The sequence below is a fragment of the Crocodylus siamensis genome, chromosome 5 (assembly GCF_052110815.1).
Source record: "Crocodylus siamensis isolate JL-2025a chromosome 5, ASM5211081v1, whole genome shotgun sequence".
NCBI lineage: Eukaryota > Metazoa > Chordata > Crocodylia > Crocodylidae > Crocodylus > Crocodylus siamensis.
Window position 1 is genome coordinate 148,228,046 of NC_143399.1, and position 21,057 is coordinate 148,249,102.

A 21,057-nucleotide genomic window follows, 5' to 3' on the forward strand; every position below is an offset into this window, starting at 1 on the left:
AATTAGCATATATTAAGACTTGAAAGCTTGCAACAGTAATAAAGCTATTTAGACACTAATCTGCTTCAGCTGGAACAGGAATGGATGAAAAAATGCCATGTTATTATCATGGTACGTAGAGGAGCCGGTCATGGACTGGCACTCTGTCACGCTTAGCGATGTGCAAACACAGAAGTTTCCAGGTACTCCAGGCTCTAGTCTCGTTTCTGGGTACACATAACTTGGCATGGAAAAATATCTTGATAAAAAGGTACATTTTAAATACATTTCCCTTGGCATAGTCAGTTTTTATATTATTTTAATCCATTGAATACTATGCATTTTCCTTGTTTGGCAATCCTCTATCATGAGTTGTTATGATAAGCAATAATAGTGGCGGGAGAGTTCTCCTGTCTTTCCAGAAAAGTGGAGATAAAGGTAAGCTTCGTGTCTTGACAACAGGAACTTCTGTTTCCAAGCAGAAAAATTAGGTTTAACAACTGTACCCAGAAGTAGCGTAGGAAAACCGAAGAACCGATGCAGCCTCCAACCAGGAGCAACCAGTACTGCTATAGCCAGTTGGTTTCTTATCACAGTCCCGTAATGCTTTGCTGCTAGAGCTATGGTCAGGGTAAGAAACTGATGCTGGGGATTTTTTTGAGGGGGGTTGGGGTCCTGAATGGAAAAGGACTGAAAAAAGACTGTGGTAAAATACATAAACCAGATGGTAGGCACTCTGTTGCCATGGAGATTGGAAAAGAAGAAAATCATAAACAGTTTTTAGTTAGATGAGAAGGGCTCTTTGACCAAAAAAACTTGTTCTACATAGTTTGGGGCAGAAGGGGCCCAAAACAGGCTGAACTTTTTGAACAAGTAGAGGTCATCACTGTGGGATATGAAAAAGGATGAACTGATATAAATAGTGGGAAGTGCTACACATATATTCCAAGAAGGCAAAAGCAACGGCCAAAGGGGACTCCCATTCATCTTAAGAAAACTCCCTCATTGAGATTCAGTTCCCAGCAGTGTTGGGAGTGTTGTGGTTTTGTCATGTAAATGAAAACCTTTTAGAGATTGTATACATTTGCATTTGTCTAAATGCATACACTGTTAAACGCTTAAGCCCAACAGTGATTTCTGGACAGACCCATGACTGAAAGTCAAAGTGTCAGGCTTGATTCAAGCCCATTGACTCCTGGAAGGGTTCGTAGTGTACCTGAACAATCCTTTTTATTTCTTCTTTCATATGACATCAGATATCAACTCCCAAATCTATGATCCACTGTCTGGTATTTTCACTCCATATGCAGATTTCATCTACCCCGTCTGGGCATTTGTGAAGATTGCAGCTTACAATTAAACGCTGTGTTATTTACAGCAGTGGGTCTCAATCTTTTTTGTTCCAGGACCCATTTGGTCCTGCTGGGGCCTAACCCTAAGTTCCTTGCCAGCATGACTCACCCCCAAGCCACAGCTCCCTGCCTCCCAGGCTATGCTGGTGCCCCTCACTCCAAATCCACAGTCCCTTGCTCCCCCTCCACCGCAGCTGCCCCATCCCACTTGGCCCAGAGTGTGAGCAGTGAGTGCAGGCCCCTGTGTGTATGGATATGAGCCCCATGCTGCCCACACAGGCATGTAGCTCTCCACTGCAAAGAAGTTCTCCCACCTCCTTCCTGTGCTGAAGGGCCAGGCAGGCACCTTCTCCTTGCTGCTCCCCTGCACTGCCACAGCCCCACATCTGGCCACCATCCTCAGCACACATGCACGTACATGTACACACGTGTGCATACATGCACATACCCACACCCACATACACACACCCCAGCCCTCTAGACAGCCCCTGGACTTCCATCTCCTGCTCCCCATACATTTACCTTTGTACAATGGCAGGGGTTGGTCTCACAACTCAGCCCCACTGTATGCTGGCCACGTGCATCTGTGCATGCAGATGCACATGCGCCTGCTACTTCCAATCATCTCAAGCAGCTCTTGCAGGCTGGAATGCTGCCAGTCTGCAACGGGAAACCTGTACTTTCATGGGGGTTTTGGGGACTTCTTCGCAACCCTTACAAATATTCTTGTGACTCACTTTTGGGTCACGACCCACTGGTTGAGAAATGCTGGTTTATAGGACTCCACATTCACGCAGGGGGCTGTCCAAGATGCTTATCTTGTACAGTGTTGATTTGAAGTATCTGTATCCCGATCTCTGTCTGTTCATCTTGACCCATACTTCTCTGTCAAGATCATGCCCAATGAGGGACATGTTTGGCATTGGTATAAAATGCTGTAGGAAAAGGTCTGATTTTTCTCAATGGTTGGCCCACTTTGCTGCTGCCCATAGGTTTGGTTCAGCATCCCAGATCTCTTCCAGGAGCTTATGGGCTTCATGTAAATGGTTTACAACTTCTAAACCTCTTCAGCCTCCATCGATTTGGGTCTTCAGTTAACAACTGATGGAGCAGGTCATTTTCATCATCTCTTGCCTCTATTGCTAGTAATGATGTTAGAGTCTGTCTTTTTCCATCACAATTGTTGTGTGGAACAGCTCTTTCTGTATAAAGATGTGGGCTTTGGAGAGATTGAAGGAGTCATACTCCAGGTTGGAAAGTAGGACTGATCCTGGACCACAGAACAGGAAGTGAGGGACAGGCTATAGCTGAATTTTTAGGCTCTTGTTTATATTGTGTTCAAGTTTTGAAGTCTTTAAAAATGAACTGTTAAACTCTTTATTGCTTTAATGCAAAAAACAACTCAGCCATTTACTTTCAGCCCTGAGGGACATCATGTTTAAGAATATCAGACTGTGCTTATGCATATGCCATTCTTTTTAATGGCTGACTTACAGGTGAAAAATATGGGAGCGAAGTCTCGTCACTATTATTTCGCTGTATCCAAGAGTGTTCCAGGTGTCTTATGATAAGTGGATGTGGTCTCTGCCCTAAAGAGGATGCAACATCTGATTTCAGAGCCTCAGATAGGATGCAACAAAAAGTCTTCTCTAAGACACTTCTAGCTGATTTTGTTTGTAAATATGGAAGGCCTAATTCACCCTGTTTCACATCACTGCTTTACTTTTACATCACAGTAACTCCATTGAGATAAATGTGGTTATTATGCCAGCATATGGATGGACTAGCACAGTGATAAATTGGGCTTAGAAATTAAACTGAAGCTGCTTATTTATTTGATGGAAAAATCTATGGTCTATTTAGAAATAATGGTATGGGCTAGAGGCAGGTCCACGTGACAAGGCTTTGATCTGGATCTAAATACCCCTAAAATTTGGGACTGTTTAGAACTGGGATTTGAATGTGCATCTTGAACTGTGTCATTGATGGCTCATGGGACTGCAAGTAGCCAGACAAGGAACTCCTTGCAGAACTCTAGGACCACAGCTTGAGTCTGACTCAGTTTAGGATTGGCTAACAGTGGCAACCAGGGCATTTATAGATGTGCTCTGAGAGGTAAGGGGGAACAACACTTTAATTAGTGCATCCCCAAGAGCCATGCTAATTAAAAGTGCCCAGTATGTCACATGTATCAGCATCCCTGCACTGAAAAATGGTAGTGAAGCACTTTTAACTAAAGCTTGTTTGACAAGCTTTAGTTCAAAGTGTCCCACTGTCATTTTTCAACATGGGGACACAGATACACATGACGCTGGAGTCTGCTGAAGCATGGTAATTTCCACGTTCCAGCAGTCTCAGTTAACCAAATCTGCTCCAACTTGCTGGAATTACAGCACTTTGGAGCAGCCTCACTGTAAGAGTATAGAAGCCCCCAGTGGCTAATACTGGTTGGTTGTTAAGTTGTCCATTTGAAGTAATAGTTTTTGTGTCACATCAGAGGCTGCAAAACAAAGTCTCACTGCCTCATTTTAAGCAGTGCATAACCAAAGAGCTTGACCAGAAGTATAGTAGCTTGTAGAATAATATGTCAAGTTATAAAAAGTTGACCAACTACGCAGTCGTTCCAATAAAAGATATCACCCTAAGAAATCCTTGTCTGTCACACAATTTATGGACCATCATAGCTACAGCATGACTCCAGACATTTATTAACTTATTTTTAAAAGTTTTTTTTCCTCCAAAACTACTTAGTAACTCTGGCAAATATCCCTGTAGCAGGGAGCTTGGTGCTCATGCTATTTTAAGGGAAGACAGGCTGTGAGGCAATCAAGGGAGCCATGTGACCCAAAAGGGGCTGGGCTTGCAGGATATAAGCTCAGAGCCTGAGCTGGGCAGGCAGTCTGATCTGAAAGCCATGAAGAGAAGAGCTCCTGACTAACACCTGAAATGGGGTAGGCAAGACCAGTGGTTTAGTGATTGAGATTGTAGGGGTGGTGGAGGTTTCAACTGCCTTGGGAGTGGGATTAGGGCCTGAGGAATAGGGGCTAAGGCGGAGGAGTAGTGCTACAGTCAGTTAAAGCCAGAGGACCTGCACCCAAGAAGGGGTGCAGTGAACTGGACTTGATGAGGGAGAGAATCAAAATGGGGCCAGGGCCAGGGAGCCTGTAGCCACAAGGGGCAAGAACAAGCAGGGCCAGGGAGCCTGCACCCTGTGAAGGGTGGAGTCTGTTGGAAGAGACAAAGGTCTGAGCCCCCCAAAGGCCAGGGAATGAGAGCCTAAGCCCTAGAGAGGTAGAAATTGTTCTAGGTAGAGGCCTGAGCCCAAGAGGGGCCGGGATGGCTAAAGGCACTGGGGGTGGAAGTCCCAACAGCAGTGGAGACTGTTCCAGGTTTAGAGGCCCATGTTGACTAGAGTTGACAATGGGGCTGAAGGCCCATAGATGAGAGGGACTGGACTGGACTAGACAATGGGGTTAATGCCCAGTGATTGATAGCATCTGTGAGGCTTGGGCATGGCTAAAAGGGGAGATGAGGAGGCCACATAATTAGCCCTTAATGCAATGAGCACAGATATCTGCTCACGAGCACGAGATCTTGCCTGAGGTGCCCTGGGGCAGCTTCCCTTTTTCTAAAAGCATAATTACATCAAAGTGTAACAAGTGAGAGGAAGGGAAGCTTGCCCAAAGGAAATTAAGGTAACCTGGGCTCCAGGGGCATCACAGCCACCCCTGGAGTGGGGCCCTGTTACAACCCCCACTTCTTTATCTTTTGTTCAGGCCTGACACCTCTCTCTGGCTATGGGAATTGACCCTAAAAATGTTGTGTGAGATTTATTGCTTGCTTAGGGTGAGATCATTCTTTGATGGCATGCTGGGGTGGTGCCAGAGAGAGACTCTTCTTCAGAGAGCCAAGCTACTTCTCCGGGGCCTACAAACTGCTCTATGCCATTATGCTTCCCAACGTTGTCAGCTAGTTTGGAAGCAGCAGAGATCTACCTGTTCTCTCTTGCCTTCTCTGCTCATTTGCAGATGTTGTGTGTCCCCAGAACAATTCCTGAACTCCCACCTACTGAAAGAATCACAGTTAACTGAACCATGCAGGAAGGGATGTCAATATGCTCCATCTTCCCATGGCACAGCTGTTTAAGAACCAGGTAGAATCTAGCACAAGGAGTAACTTGATGCACAGATTAACTAGATCACTAAATCTCAGCTTGCCCAATAGGACTTCCCATACTGTTGCAGCAGTGGGTCCAGGCAAGGATGGGGTTGAATATATCCTATCTACACCCTGCTTACCTGACCAAATTGATTCCCTCCAGACCTGTACATTCACAGTAAGGTGCTATGGGCTTATGTCCACAGAAGCCACTCTTAGGCCTGCTGGAGACAAGGAACTCAAGAGTGGCTGCTGGGGATAAGCCCAAGAGAGCCTCACTTGCAAACTTTCAGGGCTTGAGTATGTTAGTAGAGTTGAGTGCAAAAGGCCTGCTCAACCCTCTCCTTACTAGGACCTGTTACTGCAGGGGCATGGGCAAGCCCATAGTTGACTTTGTTCCTCAGCTACCTATCTGTAAAATGGGCATAGTTCTTCCATGTCTCCTGGGAAACTTGTGAGGTAGAATCTAACTAGGAGTCCTTGGTTCTCAAAGGGACTAAGGCAGTGCTCTGTTCAGCATTACAATTCCTTGCCTCGTTTCTTAGTTGTGTGACACTCCTCCCCAGCCCCCAAACCACAGCTCTTATATTGGGTCTGACCTCTCATGTCCCAGCAGTGTGACAGTAGCCCATTGGGCTAGCACAGTTAACATATGATGGTTTCCATAGCCAATATTGGATAACATCTGGCCCTTCTGACTCCTAGTTTGAATGACCAGGGACTCGCTGACTGGGTCTTGCCATCAGCATAAATATAGAGCACTGCTTGAAGTCATGTTTCTGGAGCTGTAGGAAGACATCTTAACTGCTCTGATGCTGTGGTCCTTTGAGAGCATCAAGAATGCTTAACATAGAAAGATCTTATAATATAAACAAACAACACAAAAGGTGACAGGAGAAGCAGGACCAGAAATTTTCTTTTACTCTCTGCTCACCTTGCAAAGTTAGCAAGATCGATATGGAACGCACAACTTAAGAAGATGTAATATAAAAAACATTATCCCTTTATGCCCTAAGAGCCTGTGAACATGCAGCAAATCATATCCTTATATCACTAGGAATAGGGATCAAATCCTGGTGTCCTAGACATAATGTAGACACTAAAAATAGTCAATAATCAAGGGGTTTAGTACTTTTGGACTCAGATTAGCCAAACAAAACCTGCTCCAAGCAATATCCTACACAGAATTGCAAGGGTCATGCATAGCTCAGTGCAGAACTGTGCCCAACTTGTTCAGTTTATTTCAGTCCCCAAATGATTAAGAATGTGACTAAACTGAGCAAGTAAAACTCAGAGCAGAATGTGCATCAGGAAAACCTTGAAAACAAAGAGCTGCTCAGCTGAGTGGAACACGGGGAGTAAGTACATGAGTCAAAGTATACAAGGTCATTTAACAAAAGAAACATAAACAGCCACTAATATGACTACTATTTGCATCCACCAGACTGCCTAGTTCATTTTTGTGGTTCACATTCATGACACACTGGTCACGCCTGTAGCTCACATGCAACAACACATCCTGACTGAGCATGGCACCTGCTAAATAAAGCAGCTGTCTGCGACATTTTTCCATTCTCACATACGCCAGCAGAGGTCCCCATAGACCTCATTAAACAAGCTTGGCAGTAAGTAAGTGCTATCACACTTTGAGATCTGGTGTCATATCTTGTTAGCTACCTGGGTGAAACACAGCAGTTTCCTCTACCCATGAAAATAAATGATCAAAAAAGGTACATAAAAAGTGAGAAAATTCTGCAAACTAAGTAATTTTTGTATGCTAGTTCATTGTGCACTTGTTCCTATTCCCCTGTTTGGATGGGAGCACCCGATCATTCTTTTTTCCCCCTCTAGTTTCTGTAACTCCCTGAAGTCTTTTTATCCTCCATACAGTTCTCAAGAGGAAAAACTCAAAGCTTCTTGCTTTTGACAACTTAAACCTGAGAGTATCATTTCAAGAAAACTGAGATTCATATAATTACAACTCATAAAAAGGGGAGAAAATAGGATAGGTATCTCTCTTGGCTCTTGTTATATAATCTGCTGTTCTCCTAAAATCCCCAGAGGGTTTAATGGATGTTATAATGGAAAGAAACAAAAACTATTTTACCCTAAATTATTTAAGGAGACTGGAGGAGTGTGCTGGCTTTAACTAGGAAAAGTCTTGCTGATCAGAGTGCATAACCCTGTTTCAGATGCTGAGGTTGTTGCGTGGAGGTGGTAAAAGGGACAGGATTTTAGGCAGAATACATTTTGCCCTATAGGAAGGTGGTATAGTAAAGGCTGGTCTTTCAAGTTGATTGAGACAATATAATAGGGATCAGGGGTTGGGGGGTCAAGGGAGGGCTTCCTTAAGGGTAACAACAGGGAAGGATTGGGTGTCTTTTAAGGGATTAATTAGGATGTTTTACTTACAAAGGATGTCGTACCTCAGGCAGCTCCCTACGCAGAGAGATCTGCTCACTGAGCGCTTCATTGAAACCGTGAATTTCCAGGCCAAGCAATTGCTCACCCCCATCATCCCAGTCTCCATCCTGCAGGGGAAGAGACTCTGGGTCTTCTTTTAGCTTGACCTCAATCCTTTCCTCATGCCTTTTACTGTGCTGCTTCACCATTCGGTATCCCTTCCTAGTCCTGCTGTGGTTCCTTTTGATGGTGGGTGCCACGATGGCCACTAGCAGTTCATCCTCCCGAAGGGAGATGAAAGGTGACAACCCTTCCATAGGATAGTACTGCTGTCTCTCCTCCTGAGTCTCCAACATCTCTTGGGTCTCGGCAAAGTCCAGCTGATACCCTTCTCTGAGAGTGAACTTCACTGGTTGGGATGTCCCCTCCTTGTTCAGATCCCTGGGTGGTGGATTCAGCATTGTAACCATCAATAGCAAAAACCCCAGCATCAGCAACAACAAGAGAAACTGCAGCTTACGTGATCCATATCTGCACCTCTTCCTCAAGAACATACTGTTGGTGACAAAGCAATACAGATGGTCATGTTAAATATCACTTGGATGTTTCTTATATCCAAGGTCTCAGGTTTCTTTGCAGCAAAGAACTGGCTACTACTACCTGCCAATAGAGTTTTCCCCCCTCACATTTCACTGATGTCGTTTCATGCTTTTTCCCTATGTTTGCAGACAAAATAGAAAATGCCTACTCATGAACGAGGACACAGATCCAGTTAGATAAAGGCGAGTCTTTATTATACAGAATTCCAAATTGTCTATAAAAGAATATGTTTAGTTGACCACAAAGCCCATTAAAAGATGATTTAAGCTTTGGTCTTTCTTAAAGAAAGAAAAAACAAAAAGAAATTCCATTTTTATAGTTTCCTTCCAGAATATTTCCTTTCACTGCAAAGTTTCCAGTTGCTGCCTGGGCTGGAGTGAAATGTCTTATCTTTGCAAGCAGTTCTGACAGCTTCCCCACTTTTTGATGCTTCAAGTTAACTGAGATCAACAGATGAGAACTACTCAGTCCCTGACTTTCTTTCACACATAAGTACAGCACTCAGTCAGGAAGCACTTTGCCAGACATAATACAGAGCAATGTGTGCGTCTTTCTCTTGGTCCTAATGCCCTCACTGTTCTTTTCCTGTCAAATGAAAACTTTGCAAGAAACTGTTAAAAGTAAAATATAAGGAGGAATATACTAGTTTGCAAAACAAATCAAGAAGCCCAGCTCATTGTTATGAGTCAGATGTATTTAAAGAGCTGGGAATAGCCTGTATAATACATAAGGGTTTTTTGAATTGATGACAGGGTTGAATGCATGTTATTTATGAAACAGATTTATATGTGTAGTAACAACTTGAACCTAGAATGTAGGAGTAGTTTTATTGTAGTAATATTTGAATTTTTAGGCACTTCACAAGAACGCTGTTATCAACTGGAGACTGATGTCTTTTCTTCATCCAGAAATCAGACACAGCATGGTCAAGATCCTTAGCCGCCTTGCATTATGTGAAGGATCACCTATTGAATTGGACAGGTAATTGAGTCTAATACATCCTTGATGATATTGCTAATAATGTTGCTATTTGGCATCACCTGTGCCATTTATTTCTCTGATGGGGGTAAGTGTTCATCAGGAAATGGACTGAAACCAGCAACACTATTGACCCTGTGCTCTTAATTTGATAATGCTCTAGTGGGACAAAAACTTGTGTTAGCAGCTCTTTTTCTCATGAGGCTTACAATACTTGCTGTTTTAAGTTCTAGCTCCTGGAGGCAAATGATTATGTGAAAATTTACATTTTCTTTTTTTTTTTTTAAAGGAAACTGTGTTTAGTTGCAGAGGAGTTGGAAAATGGTAACTGAGTGGCCTCTAACATGTAGAAAGCAGAATGGAAAGTTAAAACAGTGGAAATTAAAAAAAATTCAACATTCATTATTTTTTGAAAATCTCATGATTTCTAGGGACATAACAGATTACCTACACAGTAAAGTGGGGATTCCTTATCTTAATCAGAATAACTCTTCTGAAAGCTCAGTTTCATGATTCTTGGTAACAGTTTTCAAGAATTAAAATAAGAGGTCACTAGCTTTGGGACCAAGACACCAAGTGCCCCTAAGAATGCGAGGATATCATAGCAATCAGGACTTGTAGTAGAGAAGATATCTTTTATTAGACCAAGATTTTTGTGAAAAAAAATTTTAATTGCAAGCTTTTGGGCACAAACACCCTTCATCAGGCATTGAAGAAAAGGTTGTAAAAGTTATCTTGGGTAGAAATGGAAGTTCATATTCCATATGATTTCACGGAGGAGTCAATAGATGGAAAACTCCTGTGGGTAGTCAGTTCATAGATGGTATCTATGAATATGATGCATCAGGATATGATGGAGCACTGTCAAATGCTTAGAGCCTGGTACTTTTAAAAAGAATACAATATCTATCATTTCAGAATGCCCTCCCATAGCAGCACTACACAGACCAAATGACTCCAGCAAATGTTATGAGTGTGCTGTATCTTGGCACTTCCCTTATCTCAGCTGCTCTTTAAAAACTATAATACAGCTCTTAATCGTATGTTGGGGAGAATTTATATATAGCTGCTATTGTAATGCTTGACCATTATGGGTGCCTTTTATATTCTTAAAGGACATAACCAATAATATCCCAACCCACCAGTAATCCTGAGTGATCTAAAGAGAAAATATTGCCCTTTTTACTTGCTTTCATAGAAAAAGTTTTGATGTTTTCAGTTCAGCTGGGAAGTGGTACAGATCTGCGTGAAAAAACATCTGAGTTCAAAAGCCTTCATTTAAATAACAATGTGTCAGCTACAGAAAGACAAAATGAAATGCAGATAAGGAGACCTATCCTAGACAATTGGCACAGAGCTGACACCAACCGCTTGCAGACTGACTGTTGAGTTTCACAGGTTCCCTGAATCAGGTAGACACAAGGAAGGGAGAAGCCAGGAGTAGTTCACCTCCCCATATGGGCCAGAAGCACCAGCACTATGCTTCCTGCCTTCTCTGTACAGAGACTTGTCCTTCCCACAGGCCAACTTCTCTTATTTTTCATATATACCAATCTTCCAGCTGTTATTCCATTAAAAGGAAGAAAGGTCAGTCTTGATTCACCTTCATTATATATATGGCATATCTATATCAGCCTCTATATTTTCTGTTTGCTCTTCCATGGTGAGGCAGAAACTCTCCCTCTAAGATACAACCAGCTAGAAATCAAGTTCAAACAATGGGAGATGTATTTTCAACCTGGGAAAGGAAGAGTCATCAGCTGTGAAATATTTGAAATATAATATGTTGGAAATGTAGAGATGTTCTCATACAGCATGGTGGGACTAATAAGCGTGTAGTTAGATATTACCCTTCCCACTTATTAAATGTACTGAAGACATGAGCATCCATGCATTAGGGCACGAAAAGATGAGCCAAGTCCATTCTGGGTGTCTTACACCTCTTTGGGCAAGGAGTATCCCCAGTTGGTGTTACACAGCTTGTGTTGCAGTCTGCCCTATAAAGCCAATATGAGCAATTATAAGTCCTCCAGCATCCCAGAATGCATTTCTTCTAGTTCCCCACCTGTGGACAAACTACCATCCCAGACTCTGCTCCCTTGGGTGGACACAGACCCAGGGAGAGCTGGGGATTAGGGCTGTACAAAGGTTCGTGTGCTGATTTGATTTGGAGGTGATTCAGCCCGATTTGGCGACTGAATCTCCAAATCTGAATCAAATCATGAGACCAATAAAAAGGTCCAAATCAATTGAAAGCTCTCCGAATCAATTCAGAAAAGTCTTGTAGAGCTTCAGAGATTTGGGCAGTCCCCACTCACCACCGCAGGGAGGCAGACCTGGACTCCGTGCCAGTAAGTAGGGGGTCGGGAGGGGGGCTGGAGGAGAGGGCCATGGGGGGACCCCCGCCAGGCCTCATCCCCTGCCTGCTCACCCAGTCCCCTGAGTGTCCCCCAACCTCCACCCGCTCTCCCAGTCACACCAATGGCTGCCCCGCCCAGCCCCAGAGTCCTGGCACTATATAAAAAAAAAAAGAAGCCCCATACACGCCAGTTGCTGCCAGGTGGGGGAGGCAATTCCTGCTGCCCCTAACTGCCCTGCACTGCATGGAGGGCTCTGCCATGAGCTCCCATCCCTGCCCACCCTCCCAGCCCTGTCAATAGCTGACCTGCCCGGCCCCAACATTCCGGCTCTTTGAAAAGGAAAAAAAAAGCCATGCACTCACTGGCTGCTGTAGCAGCTGTTAGGGCTTTGAGGGGCTTGTGGAAGAGCCCCCCATGCACTGTGGGAGAAGTGGGGTACAGCAGGGATCGCACCCCCCCCCAGGCTGGCAGCAGCCAGGGAGTGTGGGGCTTTTTTTTTTTAAAGCTGGGACTGGGGCTAGGAGAGTGGGTAGGGGTGTGGCTAGGAGCTGCCAAGTCTGCCCAGGTGTTCCCCAGCTCTCTCCAACTCTATGGTCTCCCACAGATGCCCATCTCTCCAGTCTCCTGTGGCTTCTCCACTATCTAAAATAGCATAAGCGAAGGCTTCATGTGCTACAAAACAGGAGACCACACATGCATGGCAGAAGAAGTGATTGTGAGATCCGTATCAGATCTCAACACAGCATATTGCCCAGGCTTCCTCTGTGCCAGTAAGAAGAAATAAGCTTGTCTCCCTGTACTCTCAGCCTCCGGAGCCGTGGGAGTCCCAAAGGTGTAATTAAAGGCATGATAAGAACTAACCACATCACTCCATTAACTACTTGAATTAGGTCACTGCGTAAGACAAGATTAACCAGTTAATCACGTCTTAAGTGTAACATCTGTTAGGGGCCTATACATGAGCAGCAAGGCTACGCCGACATGCTATAATTACAGTGCATTAGAGCCGACTTGATTAATTGAGTCTGCTGGAGTCTACTGTGCTCCAGCAGCCTCCAGCATCTCGTGTATCAGTATCCCTGTGCTCATGAATGGCGTGTGCCCACAGTGGCTGGGGGGGTGTGGTGGTGGCGGAAGCGGCAGGAGCGCAGCAGTGGTAAGTGGGGGAGCTCCTGTAGATGCTGCTGGCACTGTCAGTGGTGGAGAGAGGGGGTGGCAAGTGCCAACCAAGGGTCGGTGACCACCCACAGCCACCTCCGGCAGCGTTGGCCAGTGGAATCACGGACCATCCACAGATGCTGCTGGTGGTGTCAGTGGTGGGGTGGCAAGTGGCAACTACTTGCAGGCACCGCTGACAGTGTTGGCAGTGCATTTTTGCAGGGGGTGCACCACCACGCTCAAGGGATACACGTGCACCCCTTATACGTTGCCCCTACCCATACTTCAAAATGGCAGTAGGGGTGCTTTATCTAAAGCTTGTTTGAAGTGCCTCGGGCAACGTTTTGAAGCACAGGAACGCTGATGCACAAGGTGCTGTGGGCACCTTAATTTGGGAGAGTCTTGGAGCCTTATGCTGGGATATTCAAAAGTAGTGCTAAAGTATGACAGTAAAGTATCACATGATTGTGTATTTCTTAAAATTTGTCTAACCAAATTGGAAGAAAAGAAAAGCAAGAGAAAGCCTTCCATATGCTTTTTTGACCTGTAAGAAGTAAGGTGTTTGTGTTGGTTCCTTGAAAAAGGAAATAGCAGACTGTCTTTAGTTGTGTGACTGGTGAACATGTGGTGGGTTAGTAATACTGGTATTAGTATGAGACGTATCAAACAGTATGACTTTCACTATTCAGTACTGATTATTGAAGTCTTAAGCTGTGGTCAGCTACATGTCTCTGAGGATGTTTTATGACTGGAAATGCCAGATAAGTGGATAAGCAGAAACAGAATTACAGTTATTTGGGGGTTTGCCTGCAGTTCTACACTTTCAAGCATTTGTTTTTTATCAAAGTTTAAGCATAAATGTAAATTTCCAACCTTTTCCACATCTTTAATTTTTACCACTTCAAAATTCCCTAAGTGTTTCTTTCTTTCAGTTATAGGACCTATTTACAAACTTATCAAAAGCTAAATGAAGATATTGTCTAGAAATTATTTGTGATCTCTGAAAACAAAATGAAATGCTTCATGTATTTGTTTGTTTAGAGTTGATCAGTAAGCTGTTTTGTTCCTTAAAATCCTTGCCCTCTTAACCTGTTCTCCCTGATGGGCTATAGGGCAGGCAGTCTCCATATCATTGGTGAGTAACGTGCTTGCTAGTCCTAAAAAGAGAACATAATAGCTAATACAGGATTTAGTAATCAATGTCATTTGAAAAGTATTAGGAAATAGAGTGGAATTATTTAGAGCTATATACCTTTAAGTCACCATGTTTTAGTCATTCATTATTATCCTATTTGTCCTCATTTTTAGCACATAGTTTTGTCCCAAACATTTCTCTTTTCAGTGACATATTAAATATTATGTAGCATATTATGTTATTCATACATGAGGGTTTTCAGCCAGAATAGTTATTTATTGAATGTTCAAGACGACAGAATGCAAGTCTTCATGGAAGAACGTATGTGCACACAGGCCATTACTCTCTCTGTAGCAGCCATCTTGAATTGATTTACACCAATGCCCCATGAGCAGTTGTACAGCCTTACATTTATAGGCTCCATACCTATCTTAACACGTCACCTCTTTTTCTAGCTGCATACAAGTACATGACAATTCTATTCTGTGTTCTAAGAAAAGCTTTATTTGCACAGATGTGAGGAAAATAAAACATATGATTGATTGCACGGATTCACGGTGGTTTTATACTTTAATTACTTTCCTCATTTATCCAGGGTACAGTAATAAATATTTTTGGAATTTGTCAGTAAACTGAATTTATGTGCTGTTATTAGAGATATTTTGTGTATTTGGCATCATACAGAATACTGTTACTTCAAAGACATTTTCTAGTGGCAGGTTAATAATACATGAGAACAGAATTGTTTGGAACTTGATATTTGAGGATATCAAAGCTGAATGTTTAAATCTGTTGATAACTGGCACAGATTTCAGCACTGAAGATGTGATTAAAAAGAACTTTGCAGCTTTGATGGTAAAGGGGAGGTATAATTAAATGTTCCTGGAGTTTCATTTGAATAAGATTTGTGCTAATAAATCATATAGTCCTAGATTAACTTGTTCCCAGAGGAAGGCTATGAACTGTGCTAGGCAAAGGAAGCTGATAAGTTGAAACCTTTAGAACTTTGTGGGTTGTGAGAGAAGTTCAGTACCTACCTTTATGGCATATTGTAACTGTCAGGCATATTGGATGCATCCCTCCATGCAGGGTCATGTGCTTGCTCCGCAAAAATAGTAGTGGCACAAATTTGTGCTGCTACTTTTTGCCATGGTTCATGACCCTGCACATGTGATGTGGTGTGAGGCAAGTTGCCCCATTTTGGGGAAACTGCTGTTTCCCTGCTCCTCCCATGCTCCTGCTGTGCTGGAGGAGCCAGGGGACAACTAAAGCAGTGGAGATGCTCTGGCCACCATTCATCATTTCATGAGCTTTAGTTCAAGCACCCTTACTATCATTTTTAAGCACGGGGACACTGTTGCAGAGGTGCCACAGAGGTGCTGCTGATAATAGCAAACTATTACCAGAAATTTATTTTGGGGGAGTTGGTGGCACCCATGACAGATTTGATTAAGGGCATATGCAAAGAGACTTACAATAGTCATAAAGCTACCTCAGCATTCAAAAGGTTGAAAAAGGCACTGTGTCAAAACCCAGTATTATACACTCCAAATTTTAATGAAGGTTTTTGCCTGCAGATTGATGCCTCAGAGGTAGCCCTCAGAGCAATACTATTTCAACAAGTACAGAGTGAAGAAAGACCTATAGCCTATGCTAGCTCCAAGTTGGCCAGTGCTGACCCCTGTTTCTCTAGAACTGAAAGGGAGTATTTGGCCATATGGTGGAGCATAGAACTTTGTAGATATTATCTAATAGGTAGGAAATGTATATGGATTACAGATCATGCCTCACTTAAATGGCTGCAGTCCACAAAAACAGACAATGGAAGGAAAGTGATGGCTGACTTCTTCTCCCACAGTCTGGAAGAAGAAAAACCTGGAATTCCAGGAGGGAAGACTGGAGGAAAAGAGACAAGACTACACCTTATACACTGCTACCAAAGGTGCCCTATAACACTATGACATAGCATCTCAATTATTTTTGGAATATGAGAAATAGAAAATATTTCAAATTGATATTTCTAGCCTTATGATACATAAAATCACATATGTTGTGTGCAATAATGCTAAAGCACGGTTTGTCTAGAGGTTGTGAGGCAAACTACTTGACCACATATGGCTCTCACTTGAACTATCACTTGAACTGAATTATTTAGGTGTTATAGGGGGTTAAAGCCATGTAATCTGAGTTTAAAGATGTTGCAGGTGTCCAATTTAATGTGAAATTGGATATCAGGTGAGTATAAGTAGTGAGCACCAGAAGAGATATGTTGGAGTTTTGTTGTGGAAATGCTGGGAGTAATACAGGGTTGAGCTTTGCAATAAGGTAATATGGACACCTGTTTTCTGTACTAGTCTTTCTTATTGAGGGAATACAGCTGACATACAAGTAAGTCTGATTCCAAGAATGATATTGTAGGCGTGTGGTTTGACCCCATAGGTTACTGGAGATTACGACTTAATATTGTCCAACTAAAAATTACATTCTCTAACTAAATGACTTGTAAAATGTACATGGAAAATATCAATTATTCCATTTCATTGCTTTTATTTATTCTTTATGCTAAATGTGCTTTTTAAAAGGACTAAAATAATATATTTGCATTCATGTAGCACAAGAGAGCTGAGAGACTCCTTACCAGCTAAGAACTGCCTTCCCAAAGGAGTATTCCATCTGTTGACTCATCTATGAAATCCTGTGAAATAGGAACTTTCATTTCTATCCAAGAGGACTTTTACAATTTTTTCTGCAATGCCTGATGAAGGGTGTTTGTGCCCGAAAGCTTGCAATGAAAGGAAGTTTTTTTGCAAAAATCTTGTTGGTCTAATAAAAAGTATCACCTCTACCATGATCCCTGATTGCTAGTATCCATATAGATCACATGTGGCTTCATCTGTAAAGTTCTTATCCAGAAATGCAGTTTGGAAACAACCTAAAGCACAATCATAACAATCCAACTTCTGCCTATAGACACATCTACGCACCCTTCTCCCTTCCCCTGATGTCAATGGAAGTTGGGCATGGCCTATATATTGGAAAGAAGCACTCTTCTCGGAAAGAAGTTAATTTTAATGTGCTGGTTAGCAAGTTGGGCTACAGGCCGGACAGTTTTCTTTCCCAAAGCAAAAACAAATAAACCCCTGTGGTTTTAGAGTTCAGTACAACCTCATACTGAAAGGGTTGACAATATGGGAGCCTCACCAAACTCTGCAAACAAGTTCTGACAGAAACATTCAAGAGAATAAAGATATGAAGGGTGGTCATAGGTCCACAATGTTGAAAGACAACGGTAAAGAAAGAAAAAAGAGGAATTTGGAGCAATTAAAAGTATTAGGATACTAGAAAAGAAAATGACTGCAATATCAACCAAGGGCAAATGTCTGAATTTTGGATTGACCTTGTTTCAGAAATTAAACACTGAACTAAATTTGCTTTCTACTGCTGTAACAACATGCAGGTTCCTGCAGATTGGAATGCAAATCTTAGTGGGGATGATTTGGAGAGTGACACCAGGAAGCTCAAGGTGCTTGGAGAATTTTCCAGGATCTCTAAGCACACATCATACTTTATGGCTGCATGCAGCAGCACCAAACACATGGCTCTTCTAATAACAATCTGAGTTCTTACAATCCAAATGGAGTCCTTTTATTATTGCACAGAGCATTATGCATGAAATCAATTACCTCCAAGCAACCCCCATCTTAAATCATTTACTTCTTCCCATGAACTTCAGGAGGCATCATGGAAAGTAGAATTTAGGGTGCTGACAGGCATGTGGGCCCTCACTTTAATGCATGGCACTTTACATAAAGCACCATGAGTTAGAGCGCCCCTTTGACTCAACCGATGCTTACTTGTTGGTTTGGGGGGAGGATGGGGAAGGATTGAGCCTGCCTGCAGGAGCCCAAGAAGCCTGCCTGTAGCTGAGGAGCCATCCCTCTCTCCCAGTTCCTGCCCACCCACCCCCAGCTCTGGGGCTGTCAGCAAGAAGGAGTTGGGAAGGAGCTGCTGGTTGGGGTTTGCGTGCCCTGAGCTGGCGGGGGGAGAGCATGAGGTGGAGGGGCTCCAATCCACACACCCCCTACAGCCTAGGTGAGGCAAACCCCAGCTGGCAGCTCTCTCCCCACCACCACCCCTCTCTTCCTGTTGACAGTCTCAGGAGCTGGACTGGGCTCCATCAGTTCATCCCTGATTGCACAACAAATTAACCCTAGGAAACAAGTTCCCTAAGGTGCCCTAAAGTGGGGTGTTGCCTCATTTGGTAAGAGTTAATTTTGTACATAATAGGCCACTTTAAAAGTGCTCTGTAGCCATGCACATGTGTAATGGCATGCTTTAGAGCACTTTTGGGGGGCGGCAGTTGCGTGAAAAACGTGATTTCTGCCTGTGCCCTTACTTTAATGTAACATTACTTCAGGCTGAGTTAGGTGCTGATGTTTTCCTCCTGCCCCCCCCCCCCAATAAGTTCAGCCATTGAATGCAATAGGAATTAGCTAGAACTATGAAAAGGGAGGTGGAGAGAGCAGTTTGTATCCACCAAGCTACAGATTAAAAACAGCATCATGACTCCTCTATCTTGGGTTGTATGGAATTATGGCAACAAAGAAGGAGCTTTAAACACTTGCAACATTATTTTTGTCAGGCAGTTTTTCTTTCATCTTCACTTTGATGAACTTAATCTCTTTAATCTGTTTTATAAAGCTCAAAGTTGTTTAATCAGCATCAAGTGTTCTCAAAAGTCTTAATGTACAGGTTAGGTTGCTGTTCCGATTTTACTGGTCTATAAAAGTCCTTGTACTAGATGCTCAAAGAGAAGCTTGCTGTATACTTCCAAAAGGTGCAGGAGTGTAAAGGATTTTCATTTTACTTTCTTCCTACTATTAGATTGGTTATTAAGCCAAACTATATTTTGCTTTTTTTTTATGTAGTTGGGGGTAGATATCAGGGCAGCAGACAACTGTGTCCTCTGCCTATTGGCATCTGTGTACAAGTATAATGTAAAAAATTGAGCGACTCTTGTGATTGTAGGGTGCCAGGCAACTAAACTATGTATTAACCTATCATATCTCTGCAGTAGTTCCCACTAGTTTGTTGCTATGGGATCCCCAGTGTACACTGCAGCTCTCTTTTCCAAACATTGCTTCTGTCTCTAAGGAGCAGGGCAAACATCCCCTCTTTCTCCTGAGGCAAGTCCTTCTCTGGGTAACTGTTGCCATTATTTTAAATTGAAGTCTGTCCATTTAGAAGAAGACAAACAAAGAAACACTGGGATACTTTAAGGTCCTCCAGTGGATTTTACAATGAGAAGGGCAGGGTTTAATGATGTACGTATTAACTAAATTTAATTTCTACAGCAACAAAGGAGGCATGACTGTAAGGACTTTACCCCAGGCCTTTGCCTTTGTGTGTTTGGTGTTTAAAGGGTGTTGATTGTAACCATGTCGGCCTCTGGACATAGGCAGACAAGGTTCTTTGGGTCAATATGATATCTTTTATTAGACCAACTAAATAGTCGGAAAAATTGTTCTTTGCAAGCTTTTGAGCACAAGCACCTTTCTTCAGGCATAGGAATATGCCTGTAATATGAATGTTAATGACATTACTATTGTTTTGCATTTACTTGAGTAAAGCACCAACCTCAAAAGCTTTATCAACAAGAGAGGTAGGAAGTGGGAGAATAATTGTTCTTCATAACTGGGGAAGTGAGAGCCAGATGGTTCATCTGTAAAGTCTTTAAACTTTTGAACTGCAATATTAACCAGCCCTGAAACTAGGACTAATTCCCTACTAAGCAAGTGGATTGAGGTGCCTTCCATTGTGGCTTGAGAACAAATATCTTTAGTTTTTATTGAATGTGAATGCCACCCTGATTTTAAAATTGTGTGTGAGATATATATATCTCACACACAATTTTAAAATCAGGGTGGCATTTGCATGTGTGTGTGTATATATATATATATAATATATTAATAGATAGATATGTGTGTGTGTGTGTATACATAAAATAAAATCTGATGAGGATTCATTTTCTAGGTGTAAAAATGGTCCAGTTCACCAGTTGCTTGGTGTATTTTTGCCCTTCTACTTAAATATATTTTAAAAAGCAGAATTCACAATAATTCCAGCCACTGACACATTAGAGGAAATTACCTAATCCTGCTTAAAATTGCCTTGTGGTCTGGCAGTTGTCTAGTGACTGACAGAAATGAGTTTGAAGTGAGTGCCTCTGTATTAGCAGACTTTAAAGTTGTTTATATCCAGTCAGGCTTTGCTGAAATGGTGGCAACACACTCTGATCCTGACTGCACTACAGTTTATACCAGTTTATACAGTTCTCCCTGGTAAGGATGCACTGGATGTGAAAGAAATTTCCATGTAGGAAGAGTCTTATATAAAATGATGTACTCTCACCCTACTCTAAATGTTCAGAGCATCACACAGCCTTTCCCATGAGTTTGTTCTGCATCAAGCACAATGTTTTTCTGTTACCTGGCCCTCTAGTCCTAGTATCATTAGAAATATTCTCTCTCTTTATTTTTTTTAATTTTTTTATTTTTATTAGTCTTACAGTGGTGTGGCTGTGATGGTCAAGGGAATTTGTGGGAAGTCAGTTTTATTTTTTAAGGAGCTGTACAGGCTGCCTTACAGTGAGTGATCATATTCTGTGATGTACGGTAAAATGCAGGTCTGTTCTCTAACTTCCATCTGAGCAAACTCATGACTGACTGAAGGCAAGCAGAAAATGTACAGAAGGGCAAGACCGTGCCATCCAGGCAGCATTCAGCTGTGGGTAACAGTATATCAAGGCCTCGGTATAGTTAGTATTGGTGAACCTTCAACCATGGGACTTGTCTCTGAAAAGGACATTCAGGAATTGCTGATCATCTCTATCCTGGGCTGCATTAGACATTTATAAGCCAACCAGCTTGAAATG

The 21,057-nt window shown here is 42.6% G+C and overlaps 1 protein-coding gene across 4 annotated transcripts in view; it reads right to left on the reverse strand.

Moving 5' to 3' along the window:
• GALNT15 (polypeptide N-acetylgalactosaminyltransferase 15) overlaps positions 1-8,985 on the reverse strand; it is a 36,824-nt gene extending 27,839 nt beyond the window's left edge. For all 4 annotated transcript variants that reach the window (XR_016442240.1, XR_016442239.1, XM_090046599.1 and 1 more), the window contains exon 1: positions 7,902-8,985. Coding sequence is in view for 2 of the 4 variants with exons in the window: in XM_090046599.1 (XP_089902725.1) it covers positions 7,902-8,446 (545 nt within the window). In the remaining 2 variants the exon portion in view is untranslated. The remainder of the gene's footprint in view (positions 1-7,901) is intronic.
• Between the last annotated feature and the right edge of the window lie 12,072 nt (positions 8,986-21,057).